Source organism: Chlamydotis macqueenii, chromosome 2 (genome assembly GCF_036417535.1).
Source record: "Chlamydotis macqueenii isolate bChlMac1 chromosome 2, bChlMac1.mat, whole genome shotgun sequence".
Lineage (NCBI taxonomy): Eukaryota > Metazoa > Chordata > Aves > Otidiformes > Otididae > Chlamydotis > Chlamydotis macqueenii.
Genome location: NC_141557.1, coordinates 54,472,385 through 54,493,154, shown reverse-complemented (window position 1 = coordinate 54,493,154; position 20,770 = coordinate 54,472,385). Strand labels below are relative to the sequence as shown.

General features: G+C 37.5%; 1 protein-coding gene across 2 annotated transcripts in view; it reads left to right on the top strand.

Annotated features, from left to right (window-relative positions):
* Positions 1 to 20,770, top strand: part of VPS41 (VPS41 subunit of HOPS complex) — a 111,379-nt gene that overhangs the window by 48,000 nt on the left and 42,609 nt on the right. For both annotated transcript variants that reach the window (XM_086743023.1, XM_086743022.1), the window contains exons 6-10: positions 538 to 600; positions 1,835 to 1,900; positions 11,518 to 11,637; positions 14,765 to 14,911; positions 16,080 to 16,146. In XM_086743023.1, coding sequence (XP_086599149.1) covers positions 538 to 600; positions 1,835 to 1,900; positions 11,518 to 11,637; positions 14,765 to 14,911; positions 16,080 to 16,146 — 463 coding nt within the window. The remainder of the gene's footprint in view (positions 1 to 537; positions 601 to 1,834; positions 1,901 to 11,517; positions 11,638 to 14,764; positions 14,912 to 16,079; positions 16,147 to 20,770) is intronic.

Here is a 20,770-nt window from a genome sequence, read left to right as displayed (position 1 = left end):
TGGTCATGGAACAAAACAAAATATCACTGAATGCACCTGGGAGGAGGAGAGGGTGCCAAAAAATATATGGGAATTGTTTCTCAGACTAGTTTTGTTTTATTGTCACAAATTTCTTTTTTTCTTATGTAAACCCTGTATTGCTTGGAGGGGAAAAAATCCTATAGTTCTTTTTCAGAAAGAAAGAGTTCTTGATTTATCTTCCTCTGAATGTTATTATGATGCTCTTACCTTACTTAGATCAGTATCTGTTAAACAGATTTTATCAGCAAAAGGAACCTGTAGTTTTTGCCATGTTTGTAACAAAACAAAAAGATTCAAGTAAGTAATTTTGCACTGCTGGAAATATTTAGAGGTGTGCTGTAATAGAAGCCCAAGATGTCTCCATTAACTCTGAGTTGTTAAATATGGCTTTTTTTCCTTTAGGAAAAAAGATGTAACTGTTAGCATTCAAATTAATCTTCTAGTTCTTAGTGATTTACATTCACCTTTAATTGTTAAGTTGTTATTAGGTATTTTTTTTTTAATATACTTCTTTAGGTGCAGGTGTTTGGATTGTATTCAGCGGAAGAGTTTCATGAAACATTTGATTGTCCTATTAAAGTAAGTGCTTGTTTTATTCTTTGGTAATTGTGTTGTTGTCGTCTTTAATAACAGAAAGGTCACATTGAATCTAAATGAGAGAGAGGAATACCGCTTCCTTGTAGTGTTATTCAAGTCACTAGAAAATAGTTATCTATCTCAATATAAAAGCTTTTGATCTGGTTAGGCAGGAGGAAAGCCAATCTTGGTTTTGTAAGAAGTATTATAGAGTTTTTCAAATACAAAAGGCAAAGTGAAAGAGAAATTGTCCTGTTTCAGCTGTTACCTGTCTCAACGTATTTCTTTCTTTGTAGATCAGTGATACAAATTCTGAGGTTTCTGCTAACTGTGAGGTCAATACTTTGCAACCAGTTCTTATCTGTTAAACCTACCTTAGGAAGAGGTAATGGGTAATGGTGCTGAGGTACCCTGTCTGAAGGGAAAACTTCAGTTATACTCTGCTTGAGAGTGTGGCTGCTTGGCTGTTGAAAAAGCACCTCTAGTACGCATATGGGAAGATCTAGCTTTCTTAACAAGAAATGTTTCTTGAAGGAGGAAAAGTGCTGTGTCCAAATGTTTGCATTTTGCTGCTTGAGTTCTTCCATGTTGCACCTACTTGTTGTGAGGGGGGCAAGGAATAAGCTTATTAAGTTTTCATCATATGCAACTCACTTGGCTTCAGTGCCTTACCGGACTTAAAACTGGATGTCCCACGCTTTACATGGAACACAGAGCCCTTTTTGTCTCTGTTGATCAGTCAGAGTATGGGGCTGGTGGTTCATGTGGTAAGGCAAAGAGGCTGTTGAAGGTGCATGATGCTACATGAGGTGGTTGTGGGACAGTGCTGAGATGTGTGTGCCCTCTAGGCAGGTGCCAAAACAAGACTTAATTGGAGGAACACTTGCTTGCAGCAGTCCCATGCCTTGTGGTCCTAATTCTGCTTCCTGCTGTGCAAAAGAAAAGAAGTAGTTGTTAGGTGTAATATGGCCCTTAGAGCTAGGTATATGACTTGTCACATGCCCTACAATATGGAGAATTTTCTTTTAAAGGAGAAGTGAGTGGGATTAAAAACCAAAATGAGATGTATGAAACAACTAGGTGCCAGTTCTGAAGCAGAACTCAGCTGTAATACTTGATACTTTAAAATATCTACTTTAAAAATTGATGCAGTGCTATCTGTAAACTCTTATTTAAGCCATAATCTTTTCTTTTTTTCTTTTTTTTTTTTTTTCTTCCCCATGCCCTTTATATACAGATTGTTGCTGTTCATCCTCATTTTGTACGATCCCACTTCAAGCAATTTGTAACAGGAGGGAAAAAGGTAAGCAGTCATTGTGTAATGAACTTAGACTATCTTTGAGCAGTTTTTAAAAATAGCTCAGAAGGCTGCAATATGTGATTGCTAACGACTAGAGCAAATAATTCTGTTTTTTCTTTCTCTTCATGTATTGTATTCCAAACATTCTTTCTTAATTAAGACTACTTCCAGGGGAAAAAAAAATAGTGCACTTCTAATGTTAAAAACATGTTGCAACAAGTAGAGCTTCAGAGTAGAAATACTTCTGTCTTCATAGTCTGAAAAAAAGTAATTTACATTTTCTAGGCCAGATTTCCTCCATTTATTTTTATTTGTTGAGGTGAGAGCCTAAGTTAGACTTTAATACTGATCTTTTACAATGTGAAAGATCAGTATTGGTCTTGGCGTTTGGGATTTTTCTTTTGCTTTAGCTGTGGGTGATTTGTTTGTTTGTTTTTCTTAAGTAAACAAACCCCAAGTATCTTCACCAGGTCTTGTTCATGGTGGATATTTTTTTTTTCCACTTGTTTTTAAAGTAATTCAAGGGAGCTCTGGCTAGAGTAGAGCTCCCACTTTTTTTAAGTACTTGTATCTGTGTAGTTCAAGTCTTCTACTTGGGGCAGTTTGTTATTTTAAGTGTGCATTATGGTATTTTATTGGTGTAGGATGCAATTGTGACTTCCAGAATACAGCTGCTTCCAGGTCCTGCAGGTGTCTTGTATGATGTTGCGTATTTTCAGTCAAAATATGAAAAGTTTAATTTGGAACAGTTTTCTGAATTCATGGAATTTTCCTGTTAGCTTCTTTTATGAATTAAGGATGAACATCACTTACAGATGCATCAACCTGAATACCGTGTCTCTCCCTTACCAGCATGTAAGAAATACAGCCTTCTAGCACTGAATACAATTTAATTTTCATTAACAGTTCAATATGTTTCAAAGCATAGCTATGTTTTCTTTCCGTTTTTAAGTGGTATATATGCTTGACAGCTCTTCCTGGCTGGTCGGAGTTGGTGTTGTCCTTAAAATAATGCACAGTCAGTGTATGTCTTTGTCAGCCAACAGTTTGTGAAGCTTTTTAGCACTGATAAAAGGGGTATGGAAAGAGAGAAGCAGGGAATTAATAGAACAGGCCTCCGTCAGGTGGTAAAAGAGCTTGCATTCACCTGATGCCGAACAGAAAAAAACATCAGGGAGTTAACACATTCTCTTTGGTTATCTTTGATTACTTGACAGGTTGTTTTATATTCTGTCCTCTGGGGAATGGTATACTCATTCTTAAGGCATTCATTTTCTGCTGAGGAACTTTCTTCTTCAGGAAAACTTTAATTGACATCTTAACATAAGGTATTTAGCATTGAAATAAATGTCCCTCGATGCCTGTAATTTGATTTTATTGATACATAAAACCAACAAATAACAACCTCTTAGCCTTGTGGTAGAAACTGTTCCCCTTTTCTCTTCTCCTCCAAAAGGAGCATATATGCTTGTATAATGGCAACAACAAAATACTCGGTGAAAATTGAGAAAGTTAAATTCCATCTGCTTACTTATTGAAGATACTGTTTTCTTTTTTTGAAAAGAAAAATGCCTTGAAAAGCACCCCTGCTTTTTATTTACACCTCTCCTTAAGTGTAAAGCCAAATTGCTTTATGGAGGCAGCAGGCAACAGGGAGTTGGTCCATCAGAGCAAGGAGGAGGGCGAAGCGTACCACCTCAGGCCATGGACCTCGCCTGTCTTGCCTTGTGTCTGGAGGCTGTGTAGTTGAGTGAGCTCCTTTGTGAGGAGGAACGGGACCTCTTATGGCTCCTAAGGTCTTTGCATGGACACAGTAACTTCATAGGTGATAGCTGGCGGTGGTGGGAGGTGTGCTGCCTGTCTTCCCCATCCGCACTAAAGCTGGGATAGCAGTAAGGGTGGAGGTGAGGCTATCCTCATTTTGGATCAAGCTTAAGAGAAAAGCTTTGCTTAAGGCCCTCGTGCTTTGCTCCTTGCCTAAGCCACATTCAAAACCAGTGTGAAGTGTTTGCCCAAATGGTTGTGGGGTCTGTCTTTGTTTTTTGTTGTTCTACGAGATCGTGACATAATGTATATTAGCATTTTAAATGTTGGGTTCTTTTAACATTGTTTGCTAAGGTAGTTTGAGCAGATAAAAGGACTCAGAAATAAATTGGGTCACTTCCTCAAACCCCTCTAGTTGCATTACAAACATTGTTGTCTCAGAATATGAGAAGGATATTCTTGATTTCCTACTTGAATTTCATGCTGATCTTGGTTTACGGTGAAACAAAATGAAGAACCCAAACCACACATGCACACAGGAAGCAAGAACTTGCCCCCTTTGACCTTAATACTCTGTTTTGTCTCATCTCAAAAAACCACTTGAATATCTGCTTAAATTTATTAGTTTTATAGCCAAGCATCTGCCTCAGTTGGGTCCTTAATTAATGGAGTTGAGAGGGTTATAACTGTAAATTACCACCACCTCCTTAATTTTTTTAAAAAATACACAGTTCTTCATAACAATGTAAAATGTATAAAAAATACACTTTTCAGTTCAAAGACTAGCTGCAGAGCCTTCTGCCAATGTTCAAGGTGAGCAACAATCTCTTTAAAAAGAAAAAAAAAAAGGAGTAGTGAGAAGGAGGGGGAAAAGCTAAGTGATTTGCTTCAGGGAAGCACCGTGCAGGTCCTCGGTTCCCAACACAGGTGGATGTTTGGAACTTGGGTGAATTGTTGTGTGATGCTGAGATTTGCTGTGTCTTAGAAGCTCAGCCTGACCTAAAGCTAACTTAAGAGCAGTGCTCCCTGGAGTAGCTGTTTAAATCATTGCAGATTGTTGGAAGCTTAACTCTACCGTGCATATGTTTGTACAGTTGGTTAACTAGGCACGTACTAGAGTCCTTTAAGAGCAGTTTTTCTCTAAGTTGTATTATGAACTAATTAACCAATTTAAATTGTTTGCTTACTAAAGCACTACTTTTTAAAAGTAAAGAACTTTCATTAAGCTTGGGATAATATCATTGCCTTCTATTTTGGTCTGGAAAAGCTTTTGTCACCTCCTTTTTTTCAATGAATGAATGTTATCTGTGCCTGGAAACAAGGCAGGTGCTGTGGAAACATTGACACGATTGCAGTGAGAAGCAATAGGTACCATACTAAATAGAGACGCATCCCTGCTCCCCTCCCCGTTATCTCTGCAATTAACTACAGCACCATTGTGATGACTTGGCAGATGATGGTAACCCTGAAATAATAATACTGTATATTGTAAATAACAGGGCATTCCTGTCCAGAAGAGACAGTAGAGCTTCAAAGCAAGGGAAAAGACAAATACTGTGCTATTGAAGGCCATAACCTTCTACCTTTTAAAAAAGGGTCTAATCTTAAAAAATAACAGGGTAAAAGCCAACTAAGTGAGGGTGGTAAAGCTGAAAACAAGGTGTTCTTTATTTAACTGTTAGAGTGCTGGTCTTTCCCAACACATCAACTAAATGAATGCTTTTGCAAAGTCCCAAGTACCTGTTCTATCCATAGGGTTAAAGAGGCAGAACTAACAAAGAGAGAAGACTGAAGGATATTTCAGTTCCAAAGTCAAGGTATCAGCTGCTGCGTTTTATGTAAGGATGACTTAGGAGAGTAGGACGACTTGAGGTTTCTTTCTTGGCAGAGGCATTGATGAGACTCCCTGTTTCATGTTTTGGTTAATATCAATAACCAGACGCAAAAGTTTTTGTAGTAAAATTCCTAGGAGAGTGAATCCTCTAGAATGAGTCACTCTGCTGTATGTGTAGTAATTAAGATTTTTAGGGGAGTTCTCTACCTAGCATGGCAGTAAGGACCCAGCACAATTAAGCAAATGAATTCTGAAGCCAGTATGGAGTATCTTAAAGAACTGGGCTCCTCATTTGCCCACGACATGCATTTTGTATAGTGTGTTGATTTGAGTATCCAATTGGAAACATTTTAAGGGCTAGGGAACTAAGAAAAGAAACATTACCCCATGACTGTCAGCAGTCACTTCTTTATATCTATCTGTGTCTGTATCTGCATAATATATTTATATTTTTGTATATGTATACTAGAAATAGAGATTAAAACATTTTTAATGGGGTCTGTATTTCTTTTGCTAGACAAGATACACTAGAAATACCGGTTTTCAAATACAGATATATCTGAACATGTTTGTCCCATTTATCCTCCCAGATGATCTGAGCACATTGATGCTCAAGCTTAAAACGTTAGACTCCCTTTTCTTTGTCTGTTATAAAAGCAGAGAGAACTTAGTGTTACCTGGGGCAAATTTCTCACTATAAAAAAAAATAAATCTAAAACACTATTTCAGTGCCAGAATCCTGGGGTGGTCCTGCAGTGTCTCATTCCTGAGATGCGAAACAAGACGATCTAAGTTCGTTTCCACTCCAGGTGGAGCAACATCATATAAAGGATATCAATTGTGAACAGTGCACTAGCAAGGAGAGAAATAGCATTCTTGGGGATCTGCAACTGCTGTTACGGGTACGGGAATGTGTATGTTCAAGTAAAGGCTGCCAGGGAATGCCTCAAGATTTTTTTTTTTTTAATTGTCTCCTTTTTAGTGTCAGCAGATGCACTTTGTTTTGTGAGTAAGTAGATGACCTTTACCTCTGAACCCTATGATATGTACTTCATAATAACTGGTTGGACTACTTCAACAAATTATTAAATTGTCAGGATGCTGTTTGCAGCACAGTCCATTTTTAGAAAGCAGATAGTCAGCTGTTTGGCATTATGTTGGGTAGAAATGTACCAGACAAGAAAAGCAGATTGCTTTGTAAGCTATAAAATGTCAGTCAGTAAATACTCAAAGGTCTGGTTTAAGTGAAGAAAGAGTAAATACTATGGCAATTTCCGTTCATGCATTGGATAATTTACCATAAACAGGAAAAAAACTGTAGTAGCAAGGAAGCCACAATAATACAGGTCTGCGATTTACTTGCTGCAATGGATAGTGCCTGCTTGTATCCCATATTATTGAGCAGACCAGACTTTGCTATGCGGTGATGTGCTGTTTGCTTCATAAGCAGATTTTACTTCTTTATTATTATTTGGATGTGTATTTATTCTTTATTGTGAAAAACAAAACATTCTCCTTGTGCTGTAACAAACAAATTCGGTTTGTGTAAAGAGTGCATGGATCATAGTCCTATGCGTGTAATCTATAGTAGTGTGTTTTGCAAATGTCTGTGTAGAAAACTTTTTTCGTTGCCTGAGGTGGCAAGTGAAGAGGATCTAAATGTATTAAATGTGTAAGAGCTTGTGTGTCTGCCTACAAGGCTGTGAGACTTGGAATGTGTTCATTCTGTAGCTATTTGTGAATAGGTGACAGCTAGGATCCAGCAGTTGAGTTATTAAAACTACAGCCTAATAAAAGTCCTGTGTAATTTGTTTGTATTAAACTTCTCTGAATTTCTAGCTTCTCTGCCCATGAACTACAGCAGCAGCTCCTGTTTTGTACCTCACTGTTGCTGTCACTTAGCTCCCAATGCTGCTGTTGTCTGCCACTGCCTCTTTGCTTGATTTCACTTGACTGCACATCCTGCACTCCCCTCCATCCACTACCCAGCTCCTTAGACAATAGTATTTTGTGACGATATTTTGAAAACTCATCTTCAGTTCAAAACTTGAGGCTGACATTATTCTCTGCCTTGTTTGAGCTCTTCCAGTCCATCGCTGTTCCAAACAGAAGTGATAATTTTTTATTGTAGCTGTATATTTTCCTAGGGATGCATGATTAAACAGTAAGTCTTCATGTGGCATGCTGTTCTGTATTACACTTGGATATCTGTTAATCTGGGCTGTACCTGTAAATGTTGTTTTCATGCTGAAAACAATAAATATCTGTAGTGATCATTTGTAACCATGGCAGTAGCATTTTAGGTTTTTATGATATTGCCTGGCTGAGGGGAGAGTTGGTGACACAGGTGCAAAAACCCAGAAAAAGGGTCACAGGTAGGCACATCTTTACATTCAGGCAAACAAGGAACAGGACAAGGAAAACACAGGGTGTTTTTTCCTAATTTTTATTTTGTGAAATAAGAATCAATCCAATAGTGCTGCAGTAGGGAAGGGAAGGGTGGCTCTTCAGTTACAAATTGAAGTTTCAGCTTCTTTTTTCTGTAAAACTCCCCCAGATCTTTACAGAGAAGGTGCTAATTTGAAACAAAGTAATGATGCTATGCATAGTGCTCCAGTAGAAGTGTGTTTCCTTTGAAACTTTTCACTGTGTGAGAATAGACATCTTTTATTTTGGTGTTTTGAAGGTGTTATTTGGTGGTGTGAAATTGTGTTGAATTGCTTCACCATATTGATATAACCAACACTGCAATTGTTGGCATCTTTGTGCAGAGGATTGAGAATTCCTGTATGTAGTTTAAAGACTGGGATTACATGTAATTAGTGTTAATGCTAATTGCATGATAAGCTCCATTAAATCCGAGCACTAGTCTATTCTCTTTAGTGGATGCACTTCGAGTTTTGAGCTCTTTTTGGAGGAGGTTAATCTCCTGGTAGTGAAAGATAAAGAGAGATGTATTCACTAATTCGAGAGAATTATATCCACTTGTTTTTAAAACCAGAGTGTCCTGCACTGTCCTCTTGTCTCATGCATTTCAGTATGTCTTTTTTCTTAATAATCCAGTGGACAAGCATAAGCAGTTAAGACTACTCACAAAATAATAAGTAGTAAACTATCAGAAGACTGCAGTGTACTATGAAGGAGTGTGAGTGGGGACTCTTGAAGTAAAAGTTTATTTTACTGTAATTTAGCTATATTACCGTACTGTGGTACATGGAAGATAAGCTAGAAGCATGTTCTAAGCACTACTGTATTGTAACAAAGGGCTAGAAAGATTTACCAGAGCAAATCAAAAAGGGGAAAATATAAACTATATTGCAGAGGATGCAAGAAAGTTATTTTTGTGGCTGCTGTTGAAATATAAGTACTGTGAATGCTGACTGCCAAAATACGGGATTTATGGGGAATAAAGCCCTAAAATATTTTTCCCATATCAAAAAGAGAAGGAGGTGGTAGGAGGAACCCCTACAGAAACTGTGGATTTTTGTTATGTGTCTAGCTTCTCTTGAAGTTTGAAATAGCTTTCTGGTGCAATAAACATTTCAATATGAAGACAGAAAGGAAGACTAAGAAATAAATTAGACTACTTGTTTTGAGAGATGCATTCAGTGAATAGCAATTCCAAAACAAGTAGCAAAGTTCTGGGTTCAGTAACTCAGTCATTGCTGTAAGAAATAAATAAATATATAACATTGTATATATATAGATAAAATGCAGATAATCGCATTGTGGATAAAATAGGAAAAGCACATTTTGAGATTTTTTTTTTTGGAAGTCTCAATGTTGTGTGTCCTTTAGTTTCGGTGTTGGACCTATTGAGCTTGCTGATACAGAATGGGGAATTCTGGGTGCTGCAGTGACTGAGATTTACTTTCCATCTTTATTACAGGCAATATAAGACTGTTGTCTTCTGCTGCCTTGGTCTAAGAATTTGATTCAGCATGTGCTTAGACTTGAGCGTAGACTGAAGCAGGATTTTTTTTTTCTTTTCTCACCAGTTCTTTCTCAGGTCGCTTATTTTCTTTGCTGGTTCGTACTCAGGTAGAGAGTCATGAAAAAGCATGATGTTCACGAACCGCAAACAAACAAAATAGATGCAAAGTGTCATTCCAAGCTCCCTCTGGATTTTGTGTGTAGTCAATAAACTTAAATGACTATTCAGTCACAATAGAAAAGATTCAAAGTTCAGTTAATATAATTAACATCAGCCAGTTTTAAACTTTCGCATCATCCACATCAGTTTTCACAGCCTTGGCCAGTAAGTCCAGATGAAAATACTCTGTATTTTGCTGCTGTCTTTATTGGGTGATATTGAAAGAAGCATACAATTTTCCATTGAGCCTCTCCTTACGACTTTGTGAACTAAGAAAAAAGTAATCTTCAAGTCTGAATTGGCACAGCACTCAGTTTTTAATGACATACTTGGCTTCTGAGTGGACCTAATCAGTTTGGGCTGAGGGCTGCTCCTGTGTTTCACATCCATCTGCCAGGCTGCTATGGGAAGTTCCTTTCTGTGGCACTGCCTTATGAGCGTAGGTGTTACCTCTGCTTTCAGTGTCTTGCCTTGATTGCTGTAAAATAGCATATTTCATAGGAGATTTATTAAGTAGCCTTTTCATACGTGGGAAAAAACACCTAGATTATCTAAAAGGTGGGCCCTCATGTGAGCTTTGTGGAGGAAACAGAGTAATTTTGGGTGAGTTTAAAGGGGCAAGATACACTTGAGTGAGAAGTTTGATATCTGGGCTGAACTTCACACAAAAGTTTCTAATAAACTGTCCTAGATAGCAACGGCTTTAAACTTTTGGAGACAATACTTGTCTTTTGGTGCCATCTTGTGGCTTTAGGAGAGAGGGGCAGTCTATGTAATTGATATTAAAAATCCCTTATTTTGTTAAAAGATGTTATTTTAAACTATCAGTATTTTACCATTTTATGTGTTACGAGCAGGGGAAAACAATGCATAAAAAAGGATGTACAACTGGATCTTAGATAGAAAATATTAGCAACGTAGGTACTTGATTTAGGTTTTGGCGTGGTAAGAGTCCTTGTAGGCAGCAGCTTCACATCTTTTAATGGTCATTGCGCAGTCGTATAAGCTTGAGTTCAGGCTGTGCATGTGTCTGTGCATAAGTGTACACATGCAAAAGCTGACAGGACTGGTGCCTTAGAGTATGATCTTCGCAGATGCTTCAGCTTCTTATTGAGATATCCTTCCAAGTGCTGCACTTTGCATCACTCAAAGTAATTCCATGTTATAATCTTAGTAAGTAACTTTCTAAAACTCTGCAGTAACTCATAAAAGAGCTGGACTGTCATGGAAAGTTTCTGCATGTACCTGGGTTTTTCTTTGCTGCTGCAAAGCATTTTGCAACATCTCCTATGCATTTAGATAGTCTAAAATATCTTCCCTACTTGCAGAACCTGGGATTCCCAATCACACAAGTTTTACAGTCAGCAGCACTTGTGGTACAGTGCAGTTTGCACGTATGGGACTAAGGCACAGCATCTCTAGAGCCCTGTGGTTCCACATGGGGCCAAGCAAAAGGCCAAAGATTTGGGGGGTTTGATAATTTTCTACATCAGGCATATGGGACACTTCCTATCTCCTGGGTTTTTTTGAGGGGGAAAAAGGAGCCTATCACCAGATCAGTGCATAGGTGTGAGGCGGCCTGCTTGCTTTACCAGCTTTCTGAAGTGTTGTCGCTAGTGCTGTAGGCTTAGGTTCTCAAATGCCTTTCGATTTCTTTATCCTTAAAACAGAAATAATTGTACTTACTGTTCTCTGGAGAAACTTGTTAAAATGCCTGCTTATTAATAATTATTATTAAAGTAACTTGAATTCTGTAGTATACAAGATGCTCAATGTATATGTACTGTATAAAAATCTTTGATTTTATTTGCTTTTGGTTTGTGATAGGTGTGTATTTTTGGTTTCCAGTGATAATGAAACAAAAAATACCTCCCATGTTTACATACAACACTGTGTCATGGAAATATATATTGTTATACTTCTTCATAGTTGCTGCTGTATGAGAGAGGCTGGATGAATAGATGGAAGCCTTCAGTTTTGCATGAAGGGGAAGGAAATATAAGAAATGTAAAATGGAGAGGACACTTAATTGCTTGGGCCAATAATATGGTAAGTATTTGTCACCTCTGTGAAGTGAACAAAAATACTGCTGTGTTACACTGATATTTGAAATGTTTTGATGTTAATTGCCAAAATATTCCATTGAAAAATGGTACAATGAAGAATCAAATTTAAAAGGCATTGAAGGATAGTGTTTTAGATCCCATGTCTTCGTAGACATTTCTTCTGGCGTTTCCTGCTGGCTAGTCAGTGTTTTTTTTCTGTATGATTGCCACTTCTGAAGAAATTAAGAAAAGTAGCTCTATTTACCACTGTTGGGGGTGATCACTACTGTACACTGTTGTGTAGCTGAGTTTTGACCAGTGCAATTTGTTGAAGCAAACTGCCTGAGGAAGGAATGTCAATGTAACTCTTCTTATATAAAAAAAATACATCACCACCCCCAAAACCTGTCTGAATTTTGTAATTTATACTGAAGTGGCATTATTATGTATGTTCTAATGTTGCAGATTATAAAAATTTATAGTAATAATTTCTTATTTTGGTAGACCACTAGACTAGACTTAGGAGAAAATAGGCCCTTTTTGCTCTAAGTGTAATTCATATTTTAAAGGAAACTATTGCTTTCATGCTGAGTGTTGCATTTCACCTATCACTGTATATCTAATTGATAGGTCAAGGTCTGTGTTTTAAAGCTCAGCAGTGAGGGATATCTTTTCAAGTGTGTATCATGTTGAAATTCCAAAGTCTTATTTTAAAATGTGATGAAAGTACTTCTGAAACACTAGATTTTTTCCTTCTGTTGTTTTTCCTTTCCTGAAGGGAAGCATTTATTAAAATATTTTAAAGCCATTGTTCTATTCCTTTCAGAACAAGTTTGATATGAAGTTGTTAGAGGTGGACTTTTGTTTATTTCCTCCCCTTTAATAACTACATTAGAATTGAAACGTCAGTGAGTGCTTGATTGTCATAACATTAGCTCCTTCAAAGGTTTTATTCTTTTCAGAGCCATATAATTAAAATATATATTCTAGGTGAATCTGCTAGGAATAGATAGGACAGTTGAGGAGAGCTATCCCTAGGGATGATGTGCCACATCAGAACACAGAATACTAATAAAATGTTGAGAGCCATCTGTCAGAGACAAAAAGCCATGGTCAGGGCCTATCTTTCAATGAAAAATGAAATGACACTTGCCCTCCAAAAGATTAATATATTTGGTTATTGGCCTTTCCTTCCCCCTTTACCTTTTTAAAAATTTCTCCATCCTCTAGCAAGGTTTTGTGTTCCTTTTTTTTTTTTTTTTTTTTTTTTTTTAATGTCAGGGGAAATCTTCCATAGCCTTGCTTCATACTGTCTGTGCGTGACTACCTAGTTTTTATATTTTTAAGCATACCTTTTTTTTTTTCTTTTTTTTTTTGGCACAATGTATTATATGAGCTTGTTAGACATTGCATACTCTGAGATGGACTCCAGGTTATTTAAGCAAGGTCTAATTCTGCTTGTCAGATGCTCAAGTAACCTGTGTGGTGCTGTACCCTCTTTTCCTTCCCCCATGGCCAAGAGTGTAAGTTTTACAAACTGAGACACCTGAGGACCAAATCCTTAGAGGCATTAGCTGCCTGACTCCCATTTGAAGAGGTTTTAGGCTCCTTCATGATAGGAAGTTGACTCTGGAAGTCCTTTTGGTTCATGATGTAAATGAACTATAGAGGATCTTACACTATTGGTTTGAAAGGCACTTCAAACGTAAGCTAGTCTATCACGTATAGGATTTACTACCTTACATAAAAACAGGTGGGATACGGGTCACTTTTCTCTGCAAATCATCCTTGAAGACAAACTGGTAAGATTAATAAAAGACAACTTCATCAAAATGTAGTTCAAGCAAGATTGCAAGTTTTGTCAGATGAGCTTAGAAAACACAAAGCGTATCCTCCTTGTTTATGTTAGCCAGTGATCTGGGCTCTGTATGTTGCATATGCTGTGTGCAAGTTTTTTTTTTGAAAGCTTGGTGGCTGTTAACCTGAGAGATGCCAGTAGCAGCATGTTCCATGCTGACAGTTCTTCAGTGACAAAGATCACTGAAAAAAAACCCAGCCCACCCCCTTAACGCTTACTACTCCTTGTGATTATTTTTGTTAAAAGGCAAAAGTTGGCTTAGATCATGGCCTTCATGTTTAGACTCTTTCGTTTGCAAACAATTGAAGCTGTACAGCTGCAGACATAGAGACTCACAGTGGGGGGAACAGAAACAGGCAGGGGAATCTTTTAAATCAGTTTTGTCACTAGAAAAATCCTAACATGGAATGGCATCCTGGACGCTGACCTTTCAAGGTCCCCTCCATCCCTGTTTCTGTGATCATGAGAGTTGGTTTTTCTGCTCACTGAGCTTAAAAGGAAATACCTACAAAAATGCTTTGTTTTATTTAGGGGACTTTTGTTTTTAAATCACTAAGAAGTTGTCATTACTTAACATGAAATTAATCTCCATTTTGCTATTGGAAAGGTTATAGCTTACCTTTTCTAAACAGCATGGAAAAATCTGATTAATAGCTCTTTTTTTCCTCTCTCTCTCAAATGATTTTAATCTTTCTTTCTTTAAACACTTTTTTTCTGGTAGTTTAGGAGATTTCCTCAGGAGGCAGTGAAAAATCACAGCATATGAAACCAAGCATCATTTAAATATGCTTCCTTTTCTGTTTTAATGTAAGAGTAGAAATACATTTCTGGAGAAGTACAGATTGGCTTTATTTATCTTAATGAACTGCTGCTTCACATATTTTTCTTTTTCCAAGGTGGGAGTTTTTGCTTCTCTACAGGGACTATTGTGCAAGAGCTGGAATTTTTCATTTCTCCAGTAATATCACCAGCCCAACAAGCTGAACTGCTTCATGCCTGGAGTTGTGAATCTGTCAATCATTCACTTACTAGATCTTTTCATTTGGCATGTGAATTTAAAATATCTAATTTACTCTCATCCCTTTGTTCCTTCTGTTTCCTCCTGCATTAGATGGGTCTTTGTATCAACAGCTTTTTCTGTTGGCACGCTTAGCCCTACTTTGTGTCTTCTGCCATAAACTGCTATGATTGCCTTAGCATATAAAATCATATGGGATGTGGTGAGCAGGAGTTTGTTATACTGAATAAAGTTCTCTTGTATTTAAACTTTCAGGGCGTGAAGATACTTGACATGATCTCCAAGCAAAGAATTACCAATGTGCCTCGAGATGACATAAGCCTTCGCCCAGATATGTATCCCTGCAGCCTTTGCTGGAAGGATAATTTAACGCTGATTATTGGCTGGGGAAATTCAGTAAAGGTGCAATTACCTGTCTTTGTAATAAATGCTTGCTGTTATCACAGGCAAACAGAGGATTATTTCTGAAAAGCAAAGACAATCGAAAAAAATAGAATTTGGTTTGACTACAGCGTGCAGAACTCCTGCTGCCATAGAAATGTCATTGGACTGACCCTCATGAGGAGGAGGAGTGATAGGCACCCAGTGGTCAGACAGATCTCTGTGTGTGAGCATGCAGTGAATGTAATCCTCAGGGACACTTCTCTGTGCCTTGGAGAGTTTTCTTCTTTTGAAAGCTTTTAGTGGGCTGTTGAATTAATTTATTTTGATTAGCATTAAGGAAGAACAACTTCCTATGAGGTATTTTTGGAGGGCGTTGTTCTGGGGGCTGAGGAGGTTGTGACTGCTAAAACAGCTGCATAATTTTTGTAAGCCATGGGGAAAAAAAAAAGAGATGAGATGGAGGGACAGGCTGCTTGAGATTATGTTCTGCTTTCAGCAGGGAAGTGGCGTTTCGAACCTGTGTGCTGCAGACTGACTATGATTTACTCAAACCAGCACCTGACATGAGTTTGTTACAAGCCTGTTAGCTGTTTTCTAATAACAGACTGCTACACCACTGCACAGTGGAAAATTAAAAGTGCTCGGTAGGAGTAGATGGAAAGGGAGGATAAAGTGAGGTAGGTGAAGTGTAAAAAGCTTTTGGAGCATTAAACTTAGAGTTTTACTAATGAGGAGGTTTGTCATAAGTTTGGCATCTGTTTTCCCCCTTGTACTGTGTGTGCTTCACAACATTTGAGTATTTGCATTTCTTTACATGTACGTACTCTCCTACTGTTATTGGGAGTTGCGGTAGCTTATTCTTACTGAAATGGTAAGGTAATGAGATGCAAAGTGTTGAGAAGATACCCAAAACAAACTTATATATGTGGGCAGATGTTTTCAGATTTTTCTATTGTGATCCACCTTCCTTCTCCTCTCCCAGTGTATTTATAAGGTTGTGGACTACAGTTAAAACTTCCCTGTCTGGTTTTCTTCTTCAGTGGTGCATCATGACTGTTTTACAGCCTGTGTTTTTCAACATATAGAAATGCATGCCTCAGTAAGAAAAGGAGTTTCTGGGAAAAGTTAGTATCATTTCAGGAATTACAGTTTGTTCATCATAATGATCCAAATCTCCATTTCCTAGATTTGCTCAGTAAAAGAGCGGCATGCCAGTGAAATGCGTGACCTTCCAAACCGCTATGTGGAAATAGGTATGATTGTATTAATGCGCTCTTTTTCAAAATTATATAAGTTTTAAAGGTCTGCTTTCATATTCTAGCCTGAAAAAGCTGTTACAGTTCAAAGGCAACGTTTAGTCATATCAGAAATGTCTCCTTATTTTTAGTTGATGACATTGTCATAATGTCCTCTTGCACAGTTTGTTGGTTTTGGTGTTGGTTTTTTTTTTTATTTGTAGAGAGTCTTAAATTCTGTGATCATCTAAAATCAGAGAACAGTGATGAACAGTGGATGTCTTAACTTTCCCTTCATGCACGTTCCCGTAGAGAACTTGGATTTTCATCTTGGTTAAATGATGATCAGTATAGTAGTAAGGAGAAAATAAATGCTACTTTATTGGATTAAGTGTTTGACTGCGCTTCTTATAACTTTTTTTTTCCTTTTACATTTCTTTTGGTGTGGTGCTAGAAAATTTATTTTAATTTCTTTATGTTGCTCTTGTGCTTTGTGATCTCCTTTGATTTCTTATTTGTCTAGTTTAGGTGATGTGAACAAATTTCATTATTGCTGATTACTGGAAAAGATCTTGACAAAACGTGTATTAAGTAAATCATAAAGTAGAATTCAAAGTAAATTCAGAGGGGAAGAGGGGATGTAAACAAAAAATCACAGCTGTCCCCAGGAAAGAAAATATCTATGAAGAGGTAGTGCTGGGAAGATAAGCAGGCCCTCTGGGATGCTGCAGACTGGAGTGGACAACAGTGTGTAAACTTTTGTGCTTCCTTATCTTGACTGTAATGACATGAGATTGTAGACATAAGTGTTCTGGCAAGATCCCAATTCATGTCAGATTGGAACGGTGCGTGGCATAGGTGTGTACCTTGCTTTCTGATTTCAGGAAAGAACCATTCTGAAGATCAACTAGAAGACTTATTAAACTCTGTAGGAACTCTGGATACTGAGAGACAGTGGCATGCCTGACAGTTATCTGAGACCTGAAAGCTATTTCTTGTTCAAGATTACCTGGTCCCAGCAGAATAATTAACTGTGAAATTCTAGGCTATTTGAGAGAATTTTGTCAAGGAGTTGTTCAGTCTTGAGTTTTAGCTTCAGATCTTTTATATAATCTTTTCTGTACCTATAAGTAGCCTTTAGAAAAAATTGGGGTTTTTATGTAGTTTATGTAGTTTTTTATGTAGTGACAAGTGAACAGAGGCAACTTCTACTTCAGCTATAATGTGTCTATGTGGAGGGAGCTGTGTTTACATCACTGTCTATTGTAACTTCATTTAAAAAACAAAAACAAAAACAGACCAACACAACCAAAAAGCTGTCATCAGATTATTTCAGTGCAGACCTGAAGGTTAGAGATTTTTGTGGAAGTAACTTTTTCGTCTCACAATTTTTAGCCTAAAATCTTCTCTGTATTCTTGAGGACTGGCGTTTTATCTCACTTAACCTGTTAACAATGTGCTTGAGATTTTTCTTTCTGGTTTCAGGTCAAAGCACTGAAACAGCTCTTCCAAATGCTGTCAGCAGTACTCATTGGAACATGGGTATTAGATAGGGAAGGAAGAGAGAGAGACATTATTTGTTCAAGTCTCAATATAAATTACAATAGCTTTTGATGTAGTCACATAGAAGGTCTTCTTGAGAGCTGTGTGTCATGCCATAGCTTCTATTTCAATTTTATTCCAGCTTTACTTTTTAAAGGCATAGCTGGAAGATCTGATGTTACTGGGCAGACCAGCAACTGATACAGTTTTTTTGCAAGACTATTAATATCCTAAGTGGATGCATAAGCTGATAATACTTTCATAATGAAAAGAATTTATACAAGGCAAGAATACCCTTCAGTGGCAGGATAGCTGAATATCCTTCAGTTATTTTGACTTACAACATTTTGGTAACATACTTAAAAAAATTAAACCCGTAACACCGTATAACTCTTGTCATGTTTAGTGGTGTGGGTTTGTTTTGTTTCCCCCCCTGCTGCTTTCAGAATTTTGCACCTGGAATGAAAATCAGAAGTGGAGTAGGAGACTTCATACTCACTTCTCTGCTCAGCAGGGTAATACATGTGAAGTCTCTGATAATACAGTGTTTTCTCATGCCTCAACAGTTTCAGATTTATGCTCTTTTAGAGCCATTATGAGGGCCTCAAAGTTCCGCAGTAGTATCATAGTAAACTATGATGGCATTAGATCATAAATATTTCTTCAGTGGTTTGCAGCCCAGTGAATAAGGAAACAGAGCATTTCTTGCATTGCAAGTTAGGTACATAGGATCCTGTGTAACAAGGTCCTCCTCATAGAATCATAGAATGGTTTTGGTTGGAAGGGACCTGGAAGATCATCTAGTTCCAACCCCCCTGCCGTAGGCGTCTTCTGATTCTGTCTTGACACGTAGCTGAGGCAGGAAATAAGTACGGTGTCTACCATGATGCTAAACCAGACGGCCCATAATGCAGGGAAGTAACACCACTGAATTGTTCTAGCTGTTTTATTTTAAAGAAGATAATGCTGTGATTGCTTGTAAGAGAAATTAGATTAATTATACAGGTCTCATGCACTGAGATCTGCGTGGTGTTGCTAATTATAGTTACATATTTCAGTATATAAATGGTGCTTTTCTTCAGTAATCTTTTCCATTGTCTCTTTTTATATGTTACAGTTCGTTGCCTCGGTGGGTGTTCATTCAGTGTCGAAGATAAACTCCAGTGAAATGTTTCTATTTAGGTTTAAATGTATGTTAGTTGAGCAGATCCTATCAGTTTAGCTCTGGCAGCTACCACTGTGAAGTAGTGTATTGATTAAAAAGTATTGGTATTGAATTACAGGCTTAACATGGACTAAATGCCGTTGTGATCCTTCTTAAAGAGTACTTGACCTCTGTGCTCGCTCCTGATGCGTGTACAAAAGCTGTAATGCTGGGCAACTTCAGGTCTGAACGGGGAACCCTTCCTGAACTGGAGCCTCTGAGAAGGCCGGTTGCTAATGAGCTAACTAGCACTTTGTGGTTAATATGATGCCTTTGTGAAGTGGGGCATCCAGTCTTCGATGGCCACGTAAAGTAGCTCAGGATTTGATATACTTTTATGGAGAAGTACTTTATCTCTGCCTTAGTTACTCAGGCATGTTAATGATAGTGGAAAATAGAGATTAACACTGGAAGTTAGTAAAAGACTTGAAATCAATTAGATACTTAAAATTCAATTTATTTTAGTCCAATTTTTATCTGAGGAATCTTGGCTTATTTCCAGGTGCCAACCAGCCAGCAATGGGTCTTGAGCGCTTGTCTTCCTTCTATATTCCCCCAGATTTGCCACAAAATAGAGTTCTAATTTAAAAATTACATGTTTTATGAATAAGCTTGTAACATCACATCTGTATGTTTCGTGAGGGAATAGCTGTGTAACTGCATGACAAGTTACCACCAAGCATTGAGATTGTGCATTTTTATCTGAAAGGAAAATATGGGACTAATTATTTTTCTATTTGTTAAGTGAGATACTGGGATCTGCCATACCAGCATTTTTCTCTTTATATAGATGGAACTTAAGGCTTGATTAGTGAATGTGATGAGCAGGAAATTAACTGTGACTAAACATCATCAGCTTCATATACTGATTTATGCAAACATTTCATTGGAGCAAGTCTGTTACACTCCGAGAAGGAAATTGCCCCTCAAAAAAAAAAAGAAGAAAAAAACCCAACTCATTTATATAGTTTCCACTTAGGCTTTTGGTGATCCTGTTTTCCCACAAGCCAAACTGATAATCAATAAATTTCCTGATAAAGTTAGTCAAGATTGACAGACTCCTGAATATTTTCTCTGTTGATTAATAAGGTTTTCTCAGTTCAATGTGTAATGGTAAAAAGAGTTTTTCAGAAAATCAATTTTGAAGTCTAAGCTCCTGACTTTCCAGTTGTCATCAAGGATTCCGTGGGATTTCCTTAAAGGTTGTCTGTGTCTGTAGCTAGAGTGGTACAGGCAATTGCCATATTTCTAAAGGTGATTTTTATTGCTGTGTGGGATGGAATAGGGGTGAGATGGTTTTAGCACCATGGTCGCACTTCTATTTCACACAACCTGATGGCAGGTAAAACAGCAAATTGTAACAGTGCTTACAGTAGACAGAATGTTTTCCTGATTTCATTGAAAGAGTAGACCTCACCATGTGGATGATTACTGACATGATGAGGCAGCAGGCTTTTTTCCCTGATGTTTCTGATTAGTGTGACACTATAATTGAGATAAATTGTTTTGTTTTAGTAGCAAACTCTTGCTCGCTTGTGTGCTGGTAGCAAGTAGTAAGGCAACAACTTTCAGTGACAAGAGACTTCACAGAGTTTTGATGTTAAGCCTAGGTGTGGCTTTTTTTTCTGTTCAGTGATCATGTTCAATTAACAGTACCATTTTCATTGCCCTGCTTTGCTTTAATGAAAATGCTCATTCTCTTTGCCATGTGGCATTCAAAGTTATGTATAGAATGCTTGATTAATGGTTGCTAAATTTTGTCTAAAGCTTTTCTAAACCTTTAATATTTGAACAAAAATAAATTTGAATATGACTTTCCCAATCATTTTCATTATATATAAATAGTAGAGGAAGTGAATTCCAAGTTTGTAAGCATCAGTTTTTGCTGATCATTGA